The sequence below is a fragment of the Trichosurus vulpecula genome, chromosome 5 (genome assembly GCF_011100635.1).
Source record: "Trichosurus vulpecula isolate mTriVul1 chromosome 5, mTriVul1.pri, whole genome shotgun sequence".
Taxonomy (NCBI): domain Eukaryota; kingdom Metazoa; phylum Chordata; class Mammalia; order Diprotodontia; family Phalangeridae; genus Trichosurus; species Trichosurus vulpecula.
Window position 1 is genome coordinate 205,975,383 of NC_050577.1, and position 23,317 is coordinate 205,998,699.

The following is a 23,317-nucleotide window of genomic DNA, read 5'->3' on the forward strand; positions in this document are numbered from 1 at the left end:
TGGAAGTTCAGAGGAGGGAGAGAGATCATTTCAGGCTGTTTTGGTCTGAAAAATGCTTTCTGAAGGAGCTAGTTGGGATTTGAACTGGGTCTTAAAAACCTAGATAGTAGGAGAAAAGGGGGAGGGTATAGACATTCCAGGCAGCTGCAACAAAAAAAATAAACTTGAGAGGAAACAGTGAGTAAATTATGTTGGCTGAAACACAGGATTTCAGTAGGTTAGCAACGGGGAAATGAGACTAGAAAAACAGGCTGGGGGACAGAATTTAGAAGTCCTTGAATACTAGGCTACAAAATCATGATTTTTCATCCTGTTGGCAATGGGGAGCTACTGAACAATGACCAAAATGGTAATTTAGGAATATTAATTTGACACTGTATCTTTAAAATAAGTAGAGAATTTTAGAGCTGAAAGGGCCCTTAAGCAAACATCTTAGCCAACTTGCTCACCTAACACAAAGCAACTGAATCACAGAGAGGTTGTGACTTGTCCAAGGTTCCCCACCAAATTAATGGCAGTCAGGCTTCAGGTCTCCTGACTCCTACAGTACTTTTGCATTATATGAAATATCAGACCTGAATGATAGAACACAGAAAATTCAAGATGGTTGACTGAGAATGTGAATTACAAAGTAAACGAACAGGCTAGTTGACATGGGTTTTCTCTGTCTCTCTTTCTGTCCCCCTCCATGCCTCTTCTCTCTTTTGGAGTTTGAGAAGACAGAACAATGTACAGCTGAGTGGACTTACATTTTGGTGGGATGGGAACCTGGGTCCATGGATAATTTCTTTTCAAGGGCAAAAAATGTCTCTTTGCAGAAGCACATGGCAAATTGCAAGTGCTTGCACAAGTGGCCTGAGAAGGGAATTCCTGGATGCTGTTTGCCTTTTTATTTCTTTCTGAACACTTCAGAGACCAAAGACATGAGAACAGAGTTTCCCAGCTCAAGAGATGGTAGCAATAGTAGTGTTCAATTAAATGCCTACTATGTATTAGACACTGTGCTAGGCACTACAATTACAAAGAAAAGCAGAAAACAGTTTCTGCTCTGAAGGAGCTCATGATATAATGGGAGAGACAACATGCAATAAATAAAGCATACAAATATATAAACAATGTACAAACAAAACACATATAGGATAAACTTGAGACTAGTCTCTGAGGAAAGGAACTAAGAAAGGATTCTTGCAAAAGGTGGGTCACTAGCAAAACTTGAAGGAAGACAGGGAAGCTAGGAAGCAGAAATGAAAAGGGAGAGCTGAGAAATTTCCTACAGAAGCACACTGCAGAAACTCATGTGTACCCACTTGGTAGAAGAAAGGAATGCCATTTTGAAGTTATCTCATAGGTAGCTCCAAGTTCAAGAGCTCAAAGCACCCCAACAGAAACAGAAGGGAATTTTCTGATGGAGTGTGCCCCTTGGAGAAAGAAGACTGCTTACTTTTAGAAAAAAGACAGTGAGTTACTCAAACCAAAGTTGCTACTTGTTTAACTCATCTCAAAGTATGTTACCTTGGGGAGAGCAGGGCAGAAAAAAGAGCCTTAACTGCAGATTGGTACTACAGCTTTTGTGGGAAAAAGAGACTCACTGTAATGTCAAAGGATAGCCCTAAAGTTAAGCTCTCTTGGGAGGTGGCGTGTGGAATTGATGGTTTATTTTAGTGTTTTATGTGTTTACCTGGTCATGGGCTTCTGATGCTCTTCTTTCTTATGGGTTTTTTTTTGGTGGGATAAAATTAAAGCTTTCCTATGTCATATATGTATTTGGTAACTATGTATAAATTTTGCTTGTACAGATTAGAAGAATGCCTTTTACCTCCTCTTGGAAACCCAGACACAGACAATATAACGACTTTATCAGATTTTCTTGGAGCTTTAGAACAACTATAGATGCAGGCAATGAACCAAAGGAAGAAACTGACATTTTTGGGTAAAGTTCCCAGTATAAAACCCAGTCATGTAAGCTGGAAGCCCCTAACCCCAGCCCAAAGGAATGTAAGCTCCTTGGGAACAGGCATTATAGTGTTTTTATCTTTGTAGTGCTTTATGCTCTTATGCACCTAATGTTTTTGTTGAATTTAATTCAATCAAGAACAGGACTAATGAGAAATCTTGGTAGAGGGGAAACAACTCTGGATTTGAAGTCAAAGGACCTCAATTTGAATCTTGGTTCTGCCATTTACTAATTGTGTGATCATAGGCAAGTCATTTTACTGCTCTGTCCTTTAGTTTCTTCATCTATAAAACTAGAAGGTTGGGCTAGATGTTCCAGATCCGAGTCTATAGTCCTTTGAATACTATTTAGGGCTGGGGTTCTTAACTTATTTGTGCATCATAGTTCCCTTTTGCAGTCTGGTAAAGCCTATGGATTCCTTCTCAGATACAGTTTTTATATGTATAAAACAAGATACTTAAAATCCCAAACGAAACCAATTATATTGAAATACAGGTATGAAAAGAAAAAAAAGTTCATGGACCCCAGGTTAAGAATCTTTAATTTAGGGAAAATATTTATCTTATGTAGAATGGGACTCAGGGCCAGTTACCATATTTCCCCATGTATAAGATGCTCCCGTGTATAAGACACACCTTAATTTGGGGGCCTGGAATTTGAAAAAAAAATGTATTACATAAAGTTATTGAACGCAAGTTTTATTCATCTGCTCATAGCTTTCAAGCATCTTTTGGGCAAGTCTGGTGCGTGTATACACGCTTAGTCCATTCCGTTTCACGAACCTGAAGCACCAATTGTGTCCTCCTTTGAAATCAGTAACTTCTTTTTCATCAGCAATTCTTCTTGCCTCATGCTGAACCGTCTTTGGGGACACAGGAATTCCAATTGCCCTTTGCTCTTCAATTCATATCTTCAGTTCCCTCTCTAAATCAGGCCATTTTGCTGACTTGCCTCTCACGGCCTTCTTCTGCCGTGGTGTTTTCAGTAGGGTTTCTTCTTCCCGTAGCCAGTCCCAGATTGTTTTCTCAGTTGGAGGAGGACCAAACTTACGTTCAGCTGCATGATTTCCATTCACTTTTGCAAACTGGATCACTTTTAACTTGAATTCAGCACTGTATGAAAATCTTTTCTGAGCCATTTCTGGGCAGAATGGGGCAAAACGTAACCTAATATACCGGTAACAAATGCGAAACAATGAGCGCAAAGACAACAAGCTCGAAAAATCGGGAAATGCAAGTAAAAAAATCTACAACCACCGTATAAGACGCACCCAGGTTTTAGACCCCAAATTTTTTGGAAAAGTGTGAGTCTTCTACAACGGGGAAATACGGTAAGTAGGGATTAGCTCCAAGGTTAGAGAGATAAGGAGACAGGGAACTAGGTAGGGCATTACAATAACTAGGAAAGAATCAGAAGAAAGAAAGGAGGGAGTTAAAGAGGGCATGTATATACATGTGACAAAGACTGCTTTAGATGAATCAACCTATATATCTCTAAGGATTGTAGAATACAGACATGTGAAAAAGTCATTGCACCAAGTAGTTGTAGCTCTGTCTTATTTATTTCAAGATTCATTGGGAGAACCAGTACCAGTGGGTGTAAAAAGAGCTATAATTTTATATAAGAATTTTTGCACCTGGTGAAAGCACCACAAATGTCACCTAGGTTAATGGGGGCAGCTAGGTGGCTCAGTGCATAGAGCACTGGGCTTGAAATCTGAAAGACCAGGGTCCAAATCTGACCTCAGACACTTACTAACTGTGTGACCCTGGGCAAGTTACTTAAGCTCTGTTTGCCTTAATCCGCTGGAGAAGGAAACGGCAAACCACTTCAGTATCTTTGCCAAGAAAACCCTATGGGCAGTTGGTCCATGGGGTCATGAAGGGACACAGCTGAATAACAATAACAATGGGCACTGCAGGCACCTTCAACTGGGGTGACTAAAGCTGCCTCTTCAAAAGATACAGAGACCCATATGCCAGGCCACTGATATGGAGACTCTGGGATACCATGCACCTGCCATTTCGGTGCCCAATGCCCATGTTACCTAACCCCAGGAAGTGAGCCACCTCATAATTCTTGATAATTGAGTGTTAAAGTCAGTTGTTTAAGGCCAACACTTGCTATCCAAGAAGCCCGACTACTGAGGAATGATGGTGAATTAATTAGTAACCCTTACAACCCTTACAACAAACATATAAATGATTTTGGGGAGGAAGCTAAAATGAATGCAGATGATGAATACAGAGAAACATAGAAAGATCTACATGAACTGACGCATAGTGAAATAAACAGAGCCATGAAAAAATATCTATAATGACTGTAACAATGTAAACAGAAAGAAAAACCATGAAAAAAAATCAAAATTGAATGATACAAAGTTACAAAGAACAAAGCATGGCTGCAAAGAAAATGTATCTATATCTGTATCTATATATACTCTTATCCCACTCCTCTGCAGAGGTCCACATGTGTGGTACTTTGAATATATTTCCAGGTTTCATCAGTGTATTAATCAATTTTGCTGACTTTTTTCTTATTTTCCTTTGAAATGTTGTTATATGGGATGGCTCTCTGAGAAAGGGGGAAAGGAGGGATACTGGGGGAAATTTTGGTGAGGTAAAAAAAAAAAGACATCAATAAAAATTTATTTTTAAAAAAGACCTTTGAAATAACTTCATATTACAGGTGAAGAAGGAAGCCCAGAGAAGATCAAGAAGCAAGCCTATAATTCATGTCTCTTGATTCCTTGAATGAAAATTCTAGTAACTGTATTATCATTATTTCATCATCATCTAAAATATGTTGGCTTGATGAAAACAAATGAGTAGCCAGGTGAAAAAAAGTAACCCTTGTAGATAGTTATGAAAAAAAAAAAGAGACTTAAAAGCAGAAAGAAAAGGAAAAGCAAGATAAAGAGTTTTAAGACAACCATTTATTAAGTGCATACTATGTACAAAGCACTCTGGTGAGGTCTGAGAATACAAATAAATACCATCTTCTTCTATAAATCTTCACTCTCCCCCACAAAAACAAAACAAAACAAACCCTGCTTTCCTGCCCTCAAAGGGCTTATTTCTACTAAAATTATGTATCTTTGAAGCATTTGAAGAAAGGCTCAAAACTCTGGAAAAAGATTTAAGACCTCTGAAGGATTACCATGAGGTATCATTACCATGAGGGAGAAATTTCTGGAACAAAACTCAACTTATTTTTTTTAAGAAAGGAAACGTGTATTTCCTAATTAAACATTTTACACTTAATATCTAAGCAATGCTTAATTTAAGCAGCTGGCCAGCTCAAACCATGATTTGCCTTCGGTCAAAATATGACTACGTGTACCTATAATGATGATTTTTCATTCCTATCAACCTGATTAGACTACAAGCTTCTCAAAGCAGGGGTTGTCAAAGAATACCTTCCCGATAGCGGCCGAAATTGCTCGAGAATTTGACAAGTTCGACGAGTCTCCTTTTTGGAGATATTATGGGAAAGGGTGGATCACTGCCTTCTTGGAATGGAGCCTCACAATCTAGAATCCTGGACTTTATGATCTCTTTCCGTCCCAACCTGCCATAGTTAAAGTAAAACTTAGCTGTAAATATAATGTCGACTCGTTGCAGGGAGCAAATAAATCTCTCAACACACATCTTCTAAAACTTCTGGTATTTCTAAGAGTTTTGCTAGATCGATAGTTGGGGAATTTTAACGGCCTTTTAGCATTATCTGTTTTTGTCCATTTTACGTCAACATAAGTTAATTACCTATTATCTGGTAAAAATACTCAATTCACAACCTTTTCCTTACGTCTGCATCTGTGCTCTCTCATCCAAGGCTCCCAGAACTACACCCGCACCAAAGGATACTCCCTAAATTACAGCTTCCACTTCCCTCAGTTTTTCTCAAACCTCATTGTGCACACTCCTTCAGGCTGCTTTCTCACAGTGAGGGGTGTTCAGGGGTAGCAGTGCTCTATTACTAGGCTTCTCTGGGGCGGTCACATGTGTCCATTCCCTGGGTAGGGGTGGAGAGGGGGGGGGGTTCCCTCTTTCTGAAAGGCTGCTGATTGGTGCCTCCCCCCACCCTCCCCAGTGCACTCTGGCCTCCATCCTAACATAGCTCCAAATTAGCCAGACTCACTCATGAGCATGCCTTTTGGAGCCCAGCAACTGGTGGAACCGACAAAAGCTGGAAAGAGCAGACAAAATGCTGGTGTTGGGTAACTGCTTGCTATGTCTGGGATTCATATTTCTGGGATTCAGGAGGTGGTGGGCATCCCACTTGTTCCCCCTAATATCGTCTTCATGAATAATAACTGAGTGCCCACATGTGCATGCCTCCGGATATAACCCCTCCAAAAAGTACCACCCCAGGGCCCTTTAAAAGGGCGCGACCACTAACGCCGAGTGGGGTGCTAATAGCCCTATTTGCTTTTCCCTCCTAAAAACTCCAAAATTTCCGCCCCAAATATTGGGACGAAGACGACAAGACGGGTCTTTAGTCCCTGTGCTTGTACTTCTTTCCTCCTGGTTGTCCCTTTTCTGTCGCGGGGATCCCGAGTGTCGTCTCTTCTCCCTCTTCTCTGGCAATGTGGTTGTCCGCGCTGGTGCCGGGGGTGGGGTGGGGGCGGAGGTTGTTGTTGTGGTGAGGGGCAGCCCCGCCCCCTCCTCGTGTGCGGCCCCTCCCCCAGGCTCTGAGTCCTCCCCCTCGGGCTCTCTCCTCCTCCTCCTCCCGTCTCCTCTCCTCCCCCCAGCCCCATCTGTTTTCCCCAGCGGTGTAATGATTATATTGTATGGAACTGGGGGCAGCAGCGGCGGCTGCGGCAGTAGGAGCAGCCCAAGCTGCGGGATGGGTCCACGCCAGGGCCACCGCCGCCAGCCACAGCAGCAGCAGCCGCCGCCGCCGCCGCAGCCCGAGCCGCGCCGGCCTTAGAGCCACCGCCCCCTGCCCCAGCCGCCCGCCCCCGGCCGATGCCCACGTCGAGGAGAAGCCCCAGCAGCAGCCGCCGCCGCCACCTCGGGAGGAGCCGCCGCCGGAGCCCGGGAGCAGGCGGCGCGGGGGTCGTCGAGGGACGCGCGGAGCGAGGAGCCGCCGCCGCGGCGGCCGGGAGATGTGCCCGGAGGAGGGCGCGGGCGAGGACGCGGCGGGGCTGGGCGAGCTGCGCTCCTGGTGGGAAGTCCCGGCCATCGCGCACTTCTGCTCCCTCTTTCGCACCGCCTTCCGCCTGCCCGACTTCGAGATCGAGGTGAGTGCCGGCGGAGCCGGGGGCGTGGGGCGTGGGGCGGGCGCGACTCTGCCGTTCGCTCCCCCTCTTCTCCCCGCCTGAAGACTCCCGGGAATGTCCTGGGGGAGGGGAGCGCCGCGCAGCGCGGGGACTTTCCCTTGTGACTCGGGCTGGGACCCGGGGCCGAGGGTTGGGGGCGCTCGGCCAGCGGAGCTCGGTCTGCCTGGGACCTGAGCGTGAGCGCCCGCCTTGGGTGTGTGTGTGTGGGGGGGGGTGTAGCTGGAGCTTCGGAAGCCTCTCCGGGAGCTTCTTGAAGAAGGGACACAGGAAGAGGGAGGGTCTCCACTTCTGGGGGGGGGGGTCTCTCAGGAGTTCTCCCTGTAGAAAGGGAAGCTGGGACAGTGTGTGTGTGTGTGTATACACGCGCGCGTGTGCGCGCGCGCGATCTGTCCCCAATGCCATTGAAACAGCCTGCCAGCTGCCTCGGCTTGGCTCGAGGGGGATGCAGGGGAGGGGGCGAGGTGGAAGAAGCGGGGGATTAAACTCGGACCCCGGGCTGCAGAGGCTTCTCTTTGCGGGGGAGGGGGTCTGTTGTGTTGCAAAGGGACACCACCACCCCATCCGTGTTGTGGGGGGGGGGGGGCAGCGAACGCAGCTTTCAGACCCTCCAGGAGGCGCGTAACTCTTGGTGGCGGCGCTGGGTTAAGTTGGGGCTGGCGTTGCTCCGGGGCTGGGGGTTTGGACAGGAAAGTTTTCTCCTCCGTTATTCTTCTCTGCTCGATCACTCCTCTTCTCCTTCCCAGGATGGCCCTCCTGAGTTGGAGCGCTTGGCCTCTCCGGAGCTTAACTTCGACACCATTATTCGCCCTGGGGTTTGCAGACCTTGCAAGGCTGGGCAGGAGGGGCTTGTGGCCCCGAGCTTTGTGCGGATGCAACACAAACCCAGGGTCCTAGTAAGGGGGGTGTGGGAGTGAGAGACTCTGCGTGATGAGAAGAAAAGAGAAAGCGCCCCTACGTGCAGCAACCCCCCAGTCTTCTTTTTTGGAAGGGGACGCAAAATGTTTGATAGGGTGCCAGGTTGAATTACCCTCCTCTCGTCCTCCAGGCCCCCCCCCTCTCCTTTTTGTCTCTGAACAAAGCTAGTGGAAACGATATTTGCCGGTCAGGTTCTCTGTTGACTACTTTACGGTGAATTACAAATCATTTGCCACGGCTTTGGAATCTAAAGAAGAAATCATAATTACCGTCTCTTGTAAGCACGTCGTGTGTGTTTGTGTGTGTGTGTATATGTGTGTGTTCGAATCTCTTGATAGTACAGAGATGACTTATCGATGTTCTCAGCTTGGTTTTAATGTGTCTACGCACGATTTAAGTTTTTTCATTCACTTTATTTTTAGTTACCCCCAATAGCATTTTGGATGCCAGAGCCCTTGCTCTGTGGGAATTTGTGCTTCTTCCAGAGTTAATGAAATGAGAAAAATAGTGGTGGGGGGAGAGGAGAGTAGGCATGTGTCCAGATAAACTGCTCAGGGCCAAAGACTTTTAGAGATTTTGCGGCTCTTAAGCCACTTAAAACGATGTATACCTGCGGTTTCCCTCATCCGTTTCTAGAAAGCTGTAATAACCCAAGTATTCCGCTTACTTATACGATATTTGTTTGCAATCTTTGAAAGTGAAGTTCACAAGAAAAATCTGTCATGGGATCTATCATTCTTACTATACTAATTCTAGATAGATCTCGAATTTCAGACGTGTTTGAGGAAAAAAGAAAAATGGGATTATAAAGTTTGGAGGGTTTTTTTGAGTCAAGAAATTTTCGAATTATTCTCTTGCCCCGGTTTCTTCTTAAAAGTGTTGAATATGAGTAGGGGGAATTATCCTGCTCCTCAAAATGGTGGCTGTAGTGAGAGGTGCTGGTGTTGCACAGGTTATGTGATAATGCCATCTTTAAACAGTTCACATTATAGATAATGTTCAGGAATCCTCATTCTGCCCAGTGTCCATCAGGTTGGATTAATGTTCGCGGTACATGTGTAGCATTTCATTCTATTGAGGAAATGATATATGAATACTTGTAACCTTGTTCATAATAAGTACAACCGCGATTTTTGCTTGAGGTAATTGAAGTATATCCAAGAAAATCTTTAGCATGTATCTGTTTTCGAGTTAGATGTGTGGTTCCCAGATATTAGCTAACTTCAGATTTCAACGGATTGAGATCCAGTTGACACAATGTAAATTTTTTTTAAAAGTCTGGTTAAATAAATTAATATGCTACTGTGAAGTGTGGCTAATAGACATTATTATTGTACTCTTAATGTCTCCTGGAGTACAATATAGCCATCTGAAATACATCCTGGACTGGAAGCAATATAACACCATAAGTGCACATGATGCTTGAGAACTAGTAAATAAACATTTTGAGACATAACCCTATTTGTCTTCACTGAAACATAATGCCTTTTAATTGTTTATTCACTGCTCTTGTATTTTTTGTGTTCTCTGAGCATCTTGGCCAAGTTGGTTAGAAAGAAATCATTTAAAACTTTCTAAAACTTTTTAAAAATTGAGCCAAAGTCTTTATAACACTTTTAAGGCTACTGTAGAGGAAGCTTCTCCTTAGCATATTGCTTCATTTAACTATATTCTTATGCTTATGGGAAGAAGAGTTGGCATTTGAATCCCGGGAAATTCATTGGGTCCTTCCTTTTTAAGAGATCTTTGATTTTCCTTTTTGGAGGGAGGAGAAGGGGAAAGGAAGGTGGCCAGAATAGGGTTCAGTACACCTGCTTATCTAGGGTAGGGGAAGAAATTCTGGAAATGCTATATATTGAGCTACAGTTGGACATCATGCTCTTTGAGGAAGCTCTAGAAACAAGATTTCATGATGAAACTTTTTTTGTGTGTTTGGAAAAGGCTTCGTCTCTTTGGCCAGAGGGCTTAGACCCAGTTGCACTCAACACCAGGAAGTGATGTCTTCTGAGACTGGGGGGCCTTGGTTTTTATTTGTCATCAGGCCCTCTGGATAGGTGAAGGCAGACCTAAAAACCCTCGTGCATCCCTGCATGAGGTCAAAGATCCTTCCCTTAATTAGCAAAGTGTTATCACGTTACTTCTGCAACTACACTTTAAAAACAAATTTTGCAATGTTTCACCTTTCGAACCAGGATGGATAATTGTTTTTATCTGATAACTTGTCAGGCTAATCAGATTTAATCAGTTAACTGGCCATATATGATGGGAAAGTCATTTTTGGCTTGCTGACTTATAATACACTTTTTTCTTACAAGTCTATTATATTTCCTTTAGTTATTTATATGCGCACACACTCCTGCTGACCAGGATGGCTAGTCAAATATATACACAAGATCATAAGGAAAAAAGGAAAAATGAGCATGCAAAATGAAACAAACCTCCACCAGGATGTTGTAAATTATTGTGCATGTATCTATTAATTTCTGCAAATTAACTCAACTCCAAAGGATGTTTATGAATGTTTTTAACATGGTATCTATATCATTCTTGTTTGGGTGAACATATTTTTTACCTTTATTGTCTTTAAGTCAGGGTGTAGTCCATTGTATTATGTATTCTTCGGGTTCAGCTTTTTTTCTTTATTCGGGGAGGGAAACAGGTATATTAGATAGGGTAGAAGTAGCAAAATGAGGGATGATTTTATTCAGTTAGAATTTATTGAAGACCAATTACGTGCCCAGTGGGGTGCCAAGACACTCTAGGAGATGTAAAAGAAACATTATGACGGAAGCCATGCCCTCAAGGACCTAGTAATATTTAAGCCCCCAATATTTGTATAATTTTTTTTATTCTTTAAGACCCCTTAAAATAATTTTAATGCCCCTTTGAAGCAAAGTAGACACATCATTATTCTGGTTTGCAAATTAGAAGCTAAAGTGTAAAAAGGTTAAATGATTTACCCTCAGGATACATAACTAGTTATTAGTGGATTTGGGCCTGGGATTCAAGTTTCCTGACCCCCAGACCATGTGGCCACATGGTTTGCCAAAGTACCAAGTAAGAATAAAAAGTAATAAATCTCTGTAATACTGTGCTTTAGCTTAAATTAAAAAGGGGTAGGGTTTTTTGGGGGGTAGTGGTGAAGATAGAAACAAGGAAGGGGGAAATAAAACAAGAACTTAACGTAAAATGTACTCTAAGCTAAAGGTAAAGTAACCAGGGAAGTTGGTCTCTAGATACTTTGTCTCTGCATGGTTGCAGCATTCTAGATCTGAGGGTCCCATCTACCTCTCGTTTCTGTAGTTTTATGACTTAGCCATTGAATCCTGAATAGCTTGGCTTCCATTTAACTCCCAGCATTATGGGAGCCAGGAAGGAGATATATCAGGGTTTGAGTTTCAGACCATTTCCTTTTTAGGCCTTAGTTGCCTTATCTGTAATCTTATAGCTTCAAAACTTAGGATTTCTATGATTATGGTGAGAAGTACTACAGGGCAGCTTTATTGAACTCTACTTGGTAACATTGGGACTGATTATTTTAAGACAAGTCATTTCCCCTAAGAATTCATATAATGTAAGTTCAGATGGGACTAAGGTAGTCTAAAAGACTAACAGGATGTGATAATTCTCTGCAAAGGAAAAGCCCTTGAACAGGATGTGAATTACTGAGGAGGGGGAATCCCTTATGCAGTGTGAAATCTTGAAAGGGGAGAATGTTCTCCAGTGATGTAACTCCCTCCAAAAGGGAATTCCCCTCCCCCTTCCTATTGATAGTAAAATCTTTAAAGAAGAGTCTTTAACCAACCAGTGTGAAGCTTCCAAAGGGGCCCATATTTACAATGATAAAAGGGGCGATGCCCTACCCTTTCACCTCTGGAGGCCCACATTTGCATCTGGCTTACTTCACAGCTGAGGTTAAATTTGGTCTTGCTTAATTTTCTGGAAAGCAGTCTGTGAGAGCTGAAAATACAGCTTTGCTCGCATTCAGAACAGCTGTCCTTATTAACAAGGCTCAGGGTTAGACCTCCAGGGTATATTATTCTTCTTGAAGTGAAAAGTATTATAAAAGTATTAGGAGGGTAAAGGTGGGTATTTTAGGTTTTAAAAGAGAGCCGGTGTATTGTCAAAGGTGTAAAGGGCAAGAATACATAATTTCTTTTTATTTCTTTATAGATCTTGATAGTGAGATTAAACTTACTTCTGAGGTAGTTCGGTGAATGAATGAAGGGAATAGGTAGAAGGGAAGAGAAGGGAAATGTTGCACTAAAGTACCTGGGCCTACACTAAGCATTTGCAATTATTATATCATTTGATCCTAACTGCAATACTTTGAGGTAGGTGCTGTTATTATCCCCATTTTTACAGTTGAGGAAACTGAGACTCATGTAACAAGGAAGTGACTGAGGCTGGCTTTGAACTCTCTTCCTCACTTCAGGCCTAGTGCTGCACTCTTATCCATGGTGTCCTGACTTGCTCTTCTGCCGAACAGCAGTGGGAGCTTGAGCAGGTAACTTAGCTGCTCTGGGGCTGCATTTCCTTAACTATAAAATGAAGGAGTCAGAGTACTCAACTAAGATTCTGAGAAGGCTCCTTAATTGTATATTCAAAGACAAGTCTTCTGGCTTAGAATGATGAACTTTTTACCCATCCAAATAAACTTTTTTCCATATGCAATAATAGCATATGGTTTAGTTTTTCTTGTAGTCTAAAAAGAGCCAGGATTTTTGTGTCCAAAAGGGAGAAGTTTTCACGTAAAAATGTATTTTGTGTAAAAATGTATTGAATTTTGCTGTGACAATTTGTGATGTCCTGGAGGGAAGACTTCAATTCTACTCTTCTTGCTTTTATTTATATAATTTTCCTAATATTGTGTTCCTTTCACTTCACTTGCTGCTTGCTTTTTGAGGTAAATTTTGGTTTTTTATCTGTAGTTTGCTCTTGTTTCCTGGGATATTAGAATTTTGAATAGCTCAATTTTCCCTTTTTCCTTGCATTTATGGAGATGATTCTGCTTTGCTCTTTCAAAAATACCTAGTACAAAATTGTAGGTTCTTTTTTTTTTTCAGGAAATAGGAAAGAAACCTTTTTATTTCTCCAATTAAGATATGATTTGGCTAAAAAACTGAGTTAGAATTAGATGTCTTTGATAGTAAAAGACTGACCAAGTATTAGTTAGGGAATGAACAACTTGGATATGTCTAAGTAATTCTCTGCCTGTGTGGTAGAGGTTTTTTGTTTTCTTTCCTAGTGATATAGTGGAGAGTGGGTTTTTTCCTAAAGATACACCTATTGCCTCTTGTCCTTAACTGAGATTGAAGTGAAGTGAAGCCTCTTCCAGATGTGTACTATCTGCAGCTGTACATGTCAGAACTCTGGGAAACATGTTAATTTTTTTTCCCCCTGGGGAGTTAAATCAGGAAAGTCTTAAGAGGAGTAGCAGTAATGGTGGAGGTCCTGGCGATAGTGAAGGAGATGCAAAGCTGGCTGACTCAGATTAAAAAGTGCATCCATCAGGCCAGGCTTGGTGCATTGTTATGGGAAAAGGGGGATGAAACAGCAGCTCCCATGCTGGCTTCAGCAGTTGCTATTGCCTGACAAGACCTGGGTTGCTTTTTACAAATGTCTTAAGCATTGATAGCAGTGGACTGTGGAGGGGCTTAGTTATAACCAGGTCAAAAGTTCAGTGGGACATAAAGTTGAGGGTTCATGTGCATTGGGGAACATTTTGGCAAGGGAGTATATAATAACCAAGGGAGATTTAGGGATGCATATGTCAAATTCATACATACATATCAATAACGGAAGCAGTTTGCATACTCCAAGTTTTAGGATTTAAAACCTATACTACTTTCCACTCTAACCCTTCATGTTGATACTTCACAAATGTAATAATTTTTCCTTTTTGATTCTGTACGTGAGGGAAGGATGGCAAAATCCTTTGGAGAGTCAAAGGTTTTTATTTTCAAGTTGATGTGGAGGGGAAAAAATTAGGCCTAGAAGGTGTGTCTTTAACTTAATAATAAAGCTCTTTGATATACTTACCATCTGGATTCACCAGAAGTGTCAGGTTCAAGATTAATTTTTTTCTTCTTTTGTTTTTAGTCTCTATAAATGACAGTGCCTTATGTTTCTTATCTCCTTTTTCCTGGAACCTAAAATAGATGAAATTTGCTAGATTTGGGGTCTCTTTCTTTGTCTTCCTGGTCCCAGCCTTCTTTCTCAATCTTTTTGGGCTTCTCTGGAGTGGGGAGTGAAGAAGGGGGAAGACATTGGATCACCTGAGCACATAACCTGGATTGGGGTAGAGGTAGAGAATAAATACCAGTCTCTTTGTTCAGTCACCAAATGACGGTCAATATAAAAAGCTAATCAGTTATTTGGGGAGATATATAGGTATATATGTGTATATATACACGTGTCTCTTCTATCTATATATCTATGTATGTATATCTATAGAGATATATCTTTTTATAGATACTAGCTATAGTAATTCTATGTATCAATCTATATCTATCTATCTATCTGGACAGCTGTGTGGCACAGTGGATAGAGTGCGGGTCCTGGAGTCCAGAGGATCTGAATTCAAATGTGGCCTCACATACTTAATATAGTTGTGTGACCCTGGGCAAGTCACTTGACCCTGTTTGCCTTAGTTCCTCATCTGTAAAATGACCTGAAGATGGAAATGGCAAACCACTCCAGTATCTTTGCCAAGAAAATCCCAAATGGGGTCACAAAAAGTGGGACACGACCAAAACGACTCAACAATATAGTATCTCTTCCTCCACATACCTTTAACGTCACTTTGCTCTGTTCACACATTCGAAAGTATTTGTATCGCTTGTTTCCTTTGTATCTCTTGAGATACCATTTGAATTAAGTAAGGTAAAAATCCTTAGAAATGGTTTGAATTGTACTGACCACTTTTTTTAAAATTTTAATGCTTGCTATTATGTTTCCTTTTGTAATTTTCTAGTTCCAAGAGTATCAGAGAAAATATTTGGATCTGCACATCAGACTAAAGAAGTGATGTTTCCCCAGGAGGGTAACTGAATGGTGACCATATTTTCCAAATCCAAAATTGAGACACATGGTTTGACAGAAGATAGTCTTTTACAAAGTCTTGTTAAAGTTATTCTTTATTTTCTTCAAATTGGGACTTGCTCATAGTATGTGGTAGCTGTAGGTAAATTGGCTAGTATCCATATATTGCTATGGTGTCAGACCACTAGAGTCAGTTATGAATAGTTGTTGCATAGCTATAGCTCTTTTGCTTCTTGGATCTTCTTTTGCTTAGATTTTATGTCCCCCTAGTAATTCTTGGGAGTCAGAAGACAACCTTAAATGTCTTTGGGCCTCAGTTTCCTCATATATAAAATGAAGGAGCTGGCCTAGAGATCAAGTCTAGTATTCTGTGATTTATGTTTTAAGAAATAAAAGCAGGAGGAGTGATGGAGGAACAGAATTTTAAAAATCAGTGCTGCGACTGCATCTGAGGTTTAAATTGGCAAGAGTTTTGTTGAACCTTTAAGTCCCTGCCCCCCTGTGATGGCTGTGAATGAGAACAATACTGCCTAGAAACTCTTCCTTACAGTAGAGAGTCCTGTTAAACAATCTCATTGACTGCAAAGTATATTTTTCACTAGGTCTGTTTCTTTTAATGGGTGCCCCTTTCCTGGGTCTTCATTGTTTCAGTAACAATGGCTCTAGAGGACAATCGGTTTGCTTGACAGAAATCGTGTTAAATTAACAGATCTATTCCCTTGGCAAATTCTCCTTCCCCCTTATTGTTTCCTTCTTTCTCCCTGGAAGATTGTGTTAGTGGATTCTTTTAGGTAGGGGGACAATTCTGTAATTTGTGTTCTGGAGTTCTTTGTTTGAAGGCATGTAGTTTTTGTGATGAGAAAAAGGTGGTTAAAAAAAATTCCACCTGTTGCTATAGTTAAGGAATTTCAATTTGGTCTATTCTACAACATTATTAATTTGGGTTGGCCTGCTGCTGAATTGATTTTTCAGTCTCCTCATTCTTGCCTCTCTTAAAGCTTTTCTCCTCTTTCTTATTTGTTTAAACCAGTTATCGAGATACTCCCTCCATGCAAACACCTTCCAAGCATCCCCAAAATTCCTAAATCCCAAAGGTCCTGAAGAGCAGTTGGCCAGACAATCTTTTAAATACTTTTTAAAAAAAAACTTTTAAATCATTTTTAGTGTAACAGCAGTTGGAATAACTCATCTTGTTATATGTAATTTCACGAATGACATTGGGAGGAAAAAATAAAAGGAATTCTCACAATCATAATCATTTATTCTCTCCCTACCATCACATTCTGATCATAAACATTTTTGGCATTATGTTAGAGAATGGGTTTCGGGATAACAGAGAGAAGGGAAGGATGATTTAAGTGGTTTGGTGTGGGAAGGGAATAAGGCATTTAAATAGCATTTACTATGTGCCAAGCATTGTGTGAAGAAGCACTTTATAAATATTACCGTATTTGTTCCTTACAACAACCCAGCTAAGCAAATGCTGTTATTATCCTCATTTTATAGCTGAGGAAACTGAGGCAGACAGAGGTTAAGTGATTTCCCCAGAGTCATAACTAGTAAGCGATTAGAAGAGAACTCAGGTCTTCCTGACTCCAGGCCCAGTGCTAATACTCCTCCATTGCACTACCTAGCTGTTCCCTTAAACGCATATTTACTATGTGTAACAGTGCTTTGTAAACATTAAAGAACTATATAAAAGCACTGTGCTAGCTGTTATTATTGTTTTCTGGTCTGTAATACAACCTTTGACCCCTGACACTAATGTGATCTTGCCAAGTCCATTCACCTCTTTGAACCTTGATTTCCTCTGCAAAATGGGGATAATATCACTCGTGTATATTAGGGTCAGCTGCTATTATTACACGGTGGAGTTATAAGGGCTGGGGAACCTTCGACCTCGAGGCCACATGTGACCCTCTAGGTCCTCAAGTGCGGCCCTTTGACTAAATCCAAACTTCACAAAACACTTTGACTGAATCCAAACTTCACAGGACACTTTGACTGAATCCAGACTTCACAGGATACTTTGACTTATAGTAAGAAAGCTGAGGCAAACAATGGCTTGCCCAGTGTCACACAGCTAGCAAGTGTCTGAGGCCAGATTTGAAGGTAGGTCTTCCTGGCTCCGGGCCTAACGTTCTAACCACTGCATTACCAAGCTACCTAATGGAATTATAATAATTTATATTTGTATAACATCTAGGCCAAAAACAATATAGTTACATACATTGATTCCATTTTATCTTCCCAACCCTGTGAGGTAGTAATTCAGACATTTTCTTCTTTTTGCGTAGGTGGAAGCTGAGACCCAAAGAGATGAGAGCTAACTATTGTAGCCTGTTTCAGGGACTTGGAAAACTCTGTCAGCATGTGGACAATAAGGAAACATCTGGGCCTTGGAAGAGAGGAAGTTTTAGACAAGGGGAGAGAACATACTGGATAGCTTTTCAGTATAGACTGCTGTGTTTGGGAAGAAGGGTAGGAGGTAAGATAGGATTGAAAGTAATTAGCGGTTGGTGTTGCAACAATTGGGCTAGCAGCTGCTGTGGGGGTAAAAGACCAACACAATCCCAACAACAAGAACACTGCCAGCACCAGTTCTTTTGATCTGCTTTACTAAGGAAAGCAACGTTAAGGGGTTCACAATCTTCTTTCAATCCAACATACAAATATCATTCACTTAGTTCAGGGGAAAAAGCCAGCACCCTGAACTTCAGAGCAAATACAGACAAATTACAAAGATATATTATAAACAGACCAAATACAATTCATAGTTACCAAGAAGGCATCAACACCTGGGTTCACAAGCAAAGCCAGAGTCTCCACATCAACACTCCTCCAAGAGTGAGAGCCCCAAGCAAAAAAGCTCTGTTCTCTCTTTTTATACAGCCTTTGGACATCATCAAACATCATCTGAGTGACCAGAACTTAGGCTCCTACTATTGGCTCTGGTCTTAGCAACTCCTCTTAGGGCCCCAAGGGCTTCACACCCACATTGGCTTAGCTCCTGGTAGATAGGGGTCTGGACCTGGGGCTTTGCACCTAGTAAGGCTCAATCAGAGACACATAATTTAGCTTTCTAAAACAGTAAAAAAAAAAAAAAAAAAAAGGCCCAACTTAATTGATATTACAGTTAGTCTTGGGAAGAGTTTGAATGCTAAGCCTTGTACTCATTTTAGGTTTAATCCTATGGGCAGTGAGGAGCCATTGAAGATTTTTGAATAAGATCTTCCCAGTTCTCCTGGTGGACAATATGTGGAAAGTCTCATGTTATCCTTGTGGACAAGATGAGGTGATGAGGTCTTGGAGCTGGTTAATTGAACCCAAAGAGTTGGTAAACAAGGACATCTACAAAAGAGTTCCTTCTCCAGATGTCTGGCCTTGTGCTGTTAAACATTTTATCAGTGACTTGGCTAAAGTCATAGACAGCATGGTATTAAATCTGTGGATTACATAAAACTGGGAGCTCTCCTATTGATTAGAGGACAGAATGTGGAAAAATAAGAACAAAGTGATCTTGGTATGCGAGAACTATGGGCCATACCTTAAAAGATAATGTTATATTGGAATAAGAAATAATAACTACATAATTGATATACCATCTTAATGTTTGCAAAGGGTTTTACATACATTACCCAATTTGATCTTCACCATGACCCTGTAAGCTGGGCCCTTTTATAATCCTAATTTTACATTTGAGGAAATGGAAGGATGAGGGAAATTTCTAGATGATTTACCATAGGTCAGTCTTCTAGTAAGTATCTAAGATAGGATTTGAATTCTTCCTGACCCAGGCCACTGTTCAATCTCTTGTACCATGAAGCCTCATAAATATAAATCCTAACTTGGATGAGTGGACTATGTGTGAATCAACAGTGTGCCAAGACAGCCAAAAAGCTAATGAAATTTGGGATTATGTTAAGAAGTCTCCTGCCTGGGGATGGGGGTTTGAGTGTATTCAGTGATAATATAGATAATGGAAAAAAAGACAAAACTATTCATCTTCTACTGTGAAAGAGAAAAAGAACAAAACTGACTAAAAAGTTTAAAACCAAGATAAGTAGGGAACTACTAATATGTGACCCAAATGCCCTTAATAAATTCAAGTCATTAGACCCAGACAAAGTATCTCCCACCATGCGTAAAGAACTGGCAGATAGGATTGAAGGGCCACTGACTATCATCTTTGAAAGATTGTGGGGAAAAAGTCGGGGGGGGGGGCAGCTAGGTGGCACAGTGAGTAGCGCACCTGTCCTGAAGTCGGGAGGACCTGAGTTCAAATTTGACCTCAGACACTTGACACGCTTATTAGCTGTGTGACCTTGGACAAGTCACTGCCTTCCCCCCTCAAAAAAAAGGTCTCCCGGGACTATAGAAGGGTAAATTTTGTCCTGATTTTCAAAAACAGGAAGAGAATGGGGAGTCTAAACTAGGTCAGAGAGATTTGACTTTAATTTTTAGCAAAATTCTGGAAATAAAATAAAGAAATGGTTAATGAACCCTAGAAAAGGAAGAGGTGATCCCAGAGAGTCAACTTGGGCTTATCAAAACCCAATCATGGCAGGTTAATTTTATTTTCCTTTTTTGATGGGTTTCCAGAGTAGTGAAGCAAAAGAATTAAATCGATATAGTTTACTTAGGTTTCAGCAGAGCATTTGACAAAATGTTTCGTGCTGTAATTATGGATAAGGTATTACAGGTTTAATAGATTCACAATTGGCTGAAAGATACCACCAGAAGAGTAAATCCAGTGAGTAATCCTATTAACTTGGAAGGAGGTCTCCAGTGATGTGCCATAAGGATCTGTGCATGGCCCTGCGCTGTTTAACATTTTTCTCAGTGGCTTGTATCGAAGGGATAGATGGCATGTTTAGCAAACTTAGAGTTGATACAAAGCTTGAAGATGTGTATATATGAGGGGAGAGGGGTGTTGGAGTGATAACACATTGATTGAAGAAGGTCAGGATCTGCACAGGCTTGTGTCAGATTTAATAGAGACAAAAGTGCTGCTCTCCATCCATTAACCAGGCCCCAGCTTCTTCTTTCCAAGAGGGAACCCTGCCTTGGGACTCTCAGTTCTTACTGGTCAGAGTCCTTCATATCTAGCGCAGACCTATCCTGCTGTAGGGCATGCTATGCTGCCATGCCTCAATTTCATCGATTTCCCCCCTCCTCCCACTATGGCTCACTCACTTTCTCTCTGACTTCCCAGACCTATGTGTATCCTGTTCCCCTATTAGAATATATTAGAATATGTTCCTCCAATTCAGTGCTCCTCCAAAGCAGGGAACGCATTCACGTTTGTATTCCCAGAACTTAGCACTATACCTGACACATAACTTAAATGATTTTTCATTTATTCACTCCTTTTCAAAAAATCAGCTTCGCAAGCAGGAGAAGAATCACTGGGATCATTGATTGGTAGCTTTAAGGGACCTTAAGTTATCTAAATATCTGAGTTTTTAGTGCGCTGCCAGTTTGATTAGTCAAGTGTAATGGCAGCCAAAAAAAAAAAGCTAATGTGATCTTAAGTTGCAGTAAGAGGAACTAAGTGTCTAGAATTAGGTAAACGATTGTTGTCATGTAGACGAAGAATTAGAATCTTTTGGTCCCTGGGGCAATGGGTAGACGTTGCCAGATCTAGGTACTATTAAAAACTTAGTAATAATTAGAGCTGTCAAAGAAGAATCCATTATCACAAAAATAATAGGCTTTTTGTCACTGAATGTATTCAAGGAGAGGCTTTTTTTAAGTTAAATTTTTTTTTTCAAAAAAAAAATTTCCTTCCACTTCTCTGTTGAAAAATAAAAATAAAAACAAAACTGGTAAATATGCGCATAATCAAGCAAAACATTACTTCTCAGGGACAGTAATATTCCATTATATTCATATACCATAATTTGTACAACCATTCTCTAATTGATGACCATTCCAGTAGTTTCCAGCTCTTTACTACTTAAGAAAAAAGCTACTATAGATATTTTGTATACAGGGATCCCTTTCCTCTTTCTTTGATTTAGTAGTGGTATCAATGGGTCAAAGGGTAGGTATATACAATCTAGTAATTTGGGTGACATAGTTTCAAATTGCTTTCCAGAATGGCTGTTAACAACTCATAACTCCACCAGGTGTACATCATTTTCCCTTTTTGTCAACTTTGCCAATCTTAACCTCAGAGTTCTTTTACGTTTTTCTAATTGTTAGTGATTCTGAATTTTTTTCCCAAATGGATTGCTTGGATTTCTTCTTTTGAAGATTGCCTGTTGGTGTCCTTTGACCATTTATCAATTGTGGAATACCTCTTTTTTTGTTTTTGAGTCTGGATCTCCCTATCCAGCTCAGCTTGGAATCTTTAAGTTTTCTGACTTGGGCCATTCTGGTCCCTCCCAGACTCAATGCCATCACTGATAACCTTTAGCTCTATTGAAGCACAAGTAATTCAGCTTCAGCCTCCCAAGTAGTAAGGCTTACCAGGAGTGTTCATCATGCCTGGAAGCTTTTGTTCTTATACATTTAAATTAGTTCTTATATATCTTGGAAATGAGACATTTTTCAGATGAACTTTTTCTGATTTTAGCTTCACTTGGTGTTGTTTGTCCATAAACTTTTTAATTTTAATGTAATCAAAATTTTATTTTTTTGTCATGAATAGTTCTCCCTAACCATAGGTGTGTGAAAGGTAATTTCTTCCTCTAATTCGCTTGTGTCATCCATTATATCTAAGCCATATATCCATTTGGAGTTTTCTTGGTATCTATTTTTAAGATGTTGATCTATAACCTACTTTCTGGTGGACTATTTTAACAGTTTTTCTCAAATAATAAATCATTATCTCAATGGCTAGCATTCAGGTTTAACAAACACTAGGCTATTTGCCTGTTTCTATATGTTAAGTACCTGAATGTGTTCCATGCATTGATGCTTTTATTTTATAAACCAGTACTAAGACACTTTGATAATTATTGCTTTGTTGTATAGTTTGAGATGTGGAACTTAGAGGACTCCTCCCCCTAACACACCCACCTTTTATTTCTTTTGATATTCTTGACTTTCTGTTCCTCCAGATGAATTTTATCATTTTTTTCTAGCTCTTTAAAATAATCCTTTGGTTGTTAGATTGATATGGCCCTTATCAATGCTGTTGTCAAGGAGATTCCTTCTCTTTTGATCCTCATCTTCATTCCCCCTCAGCTACACATTGGGATAGGGCTTTTGTTTCTGCCTCTACAATCCATAATTCTGCATTCCCTGACTCTATTTTATTCTTCTAGCTCTCCCATACCTCACTCCCAAAGGCATTTTCTATTCTTTATTTTCAGACACCCTCTATTTTTTTCCATCGATCTTTTCTTTCTCTGGTTTCCTCTGGTCACTTTCCTCATTTTACAATCTTAGTACATCTTAGGTAATCAGTTTAGTTTTAAAGGTCCTCAATTGCTGAAATTCCTTGCCCTACTAACATTTCTAGATTCCCCCCACCTCAACCCCTACTTCAACACTGGAGGAAACCACAACTGTGCTGTTTCCTCTACCAGTTTGTTATCTAATATCAATTTGGCCCTTATCAATCCTTTTAGACTTTTCATGATCTATTACAGTGCTCTCCAAACTTTTTTATTGTGCATCCTTGTATAAATTGTATGCAGGCATACCTCAGATGTTGTGGGTTTGATTCTAGACCACTGCAATAAAGCATGTCACATGAATTTTTTTGGTTTCCCAGGGCATGTAAAATTTATATTAACATTATACTGTAGCCTATTAAGTGTATGATAGTATTATGTCTAAAAAACCAATGCATATACCTTAATTAGAAATATTTTATTGCTAAAAAATGTGAACGGTCCATCATCTGAGCCTTCAGTGAGTGGTAATCTTTTTGCTGGTGGAGGGTCCTGTCTCCATGTGGATGGCTACGGATCGATCAGAGTGGTGTTTTCTGAAGGGTGGGGTGGGTCTTATTCTTATTTCCTTATTCTTAATTCTTAAAATAAGACAACAATGAAGTTTGCTGCATGGTTTGACTTTTTCTTTCATGAAAGATTTCTCTGTAGCGTGCCAATGGTGTTTGATAGAATTTTGCCCGCAGTAGAACTTCTTTTAAAATTAGAGTCAAT

General features: G+C 40.8%; 1 protein-coding gene across 1 annotated transcript in view; it reads left to right on the forward strand.

The window, feature by feature from the left end:
• The first annotated feature begins 7,020 nt into the window (after positions 1-7,020).
• LOC118850372 (cat eye syndrome critical region protein 2) overlaps positions 7,021-23,317 on the forward strand; it is a 155,388-nt gene continuing 139,091 nt past the window's right edge. The window contains exon 1 of the mRNA XM_036759722.1: positions 7,021-7,199. Within this exon, the coding sequence (XP_036615617.1) occupies positions 7,065-7,199 (135 nt within the window). The 5' untranslated portion in view covers positions 7,021-7,064. The remainder of the gene's footprint in view (positions 7,200-23,317) is intronic.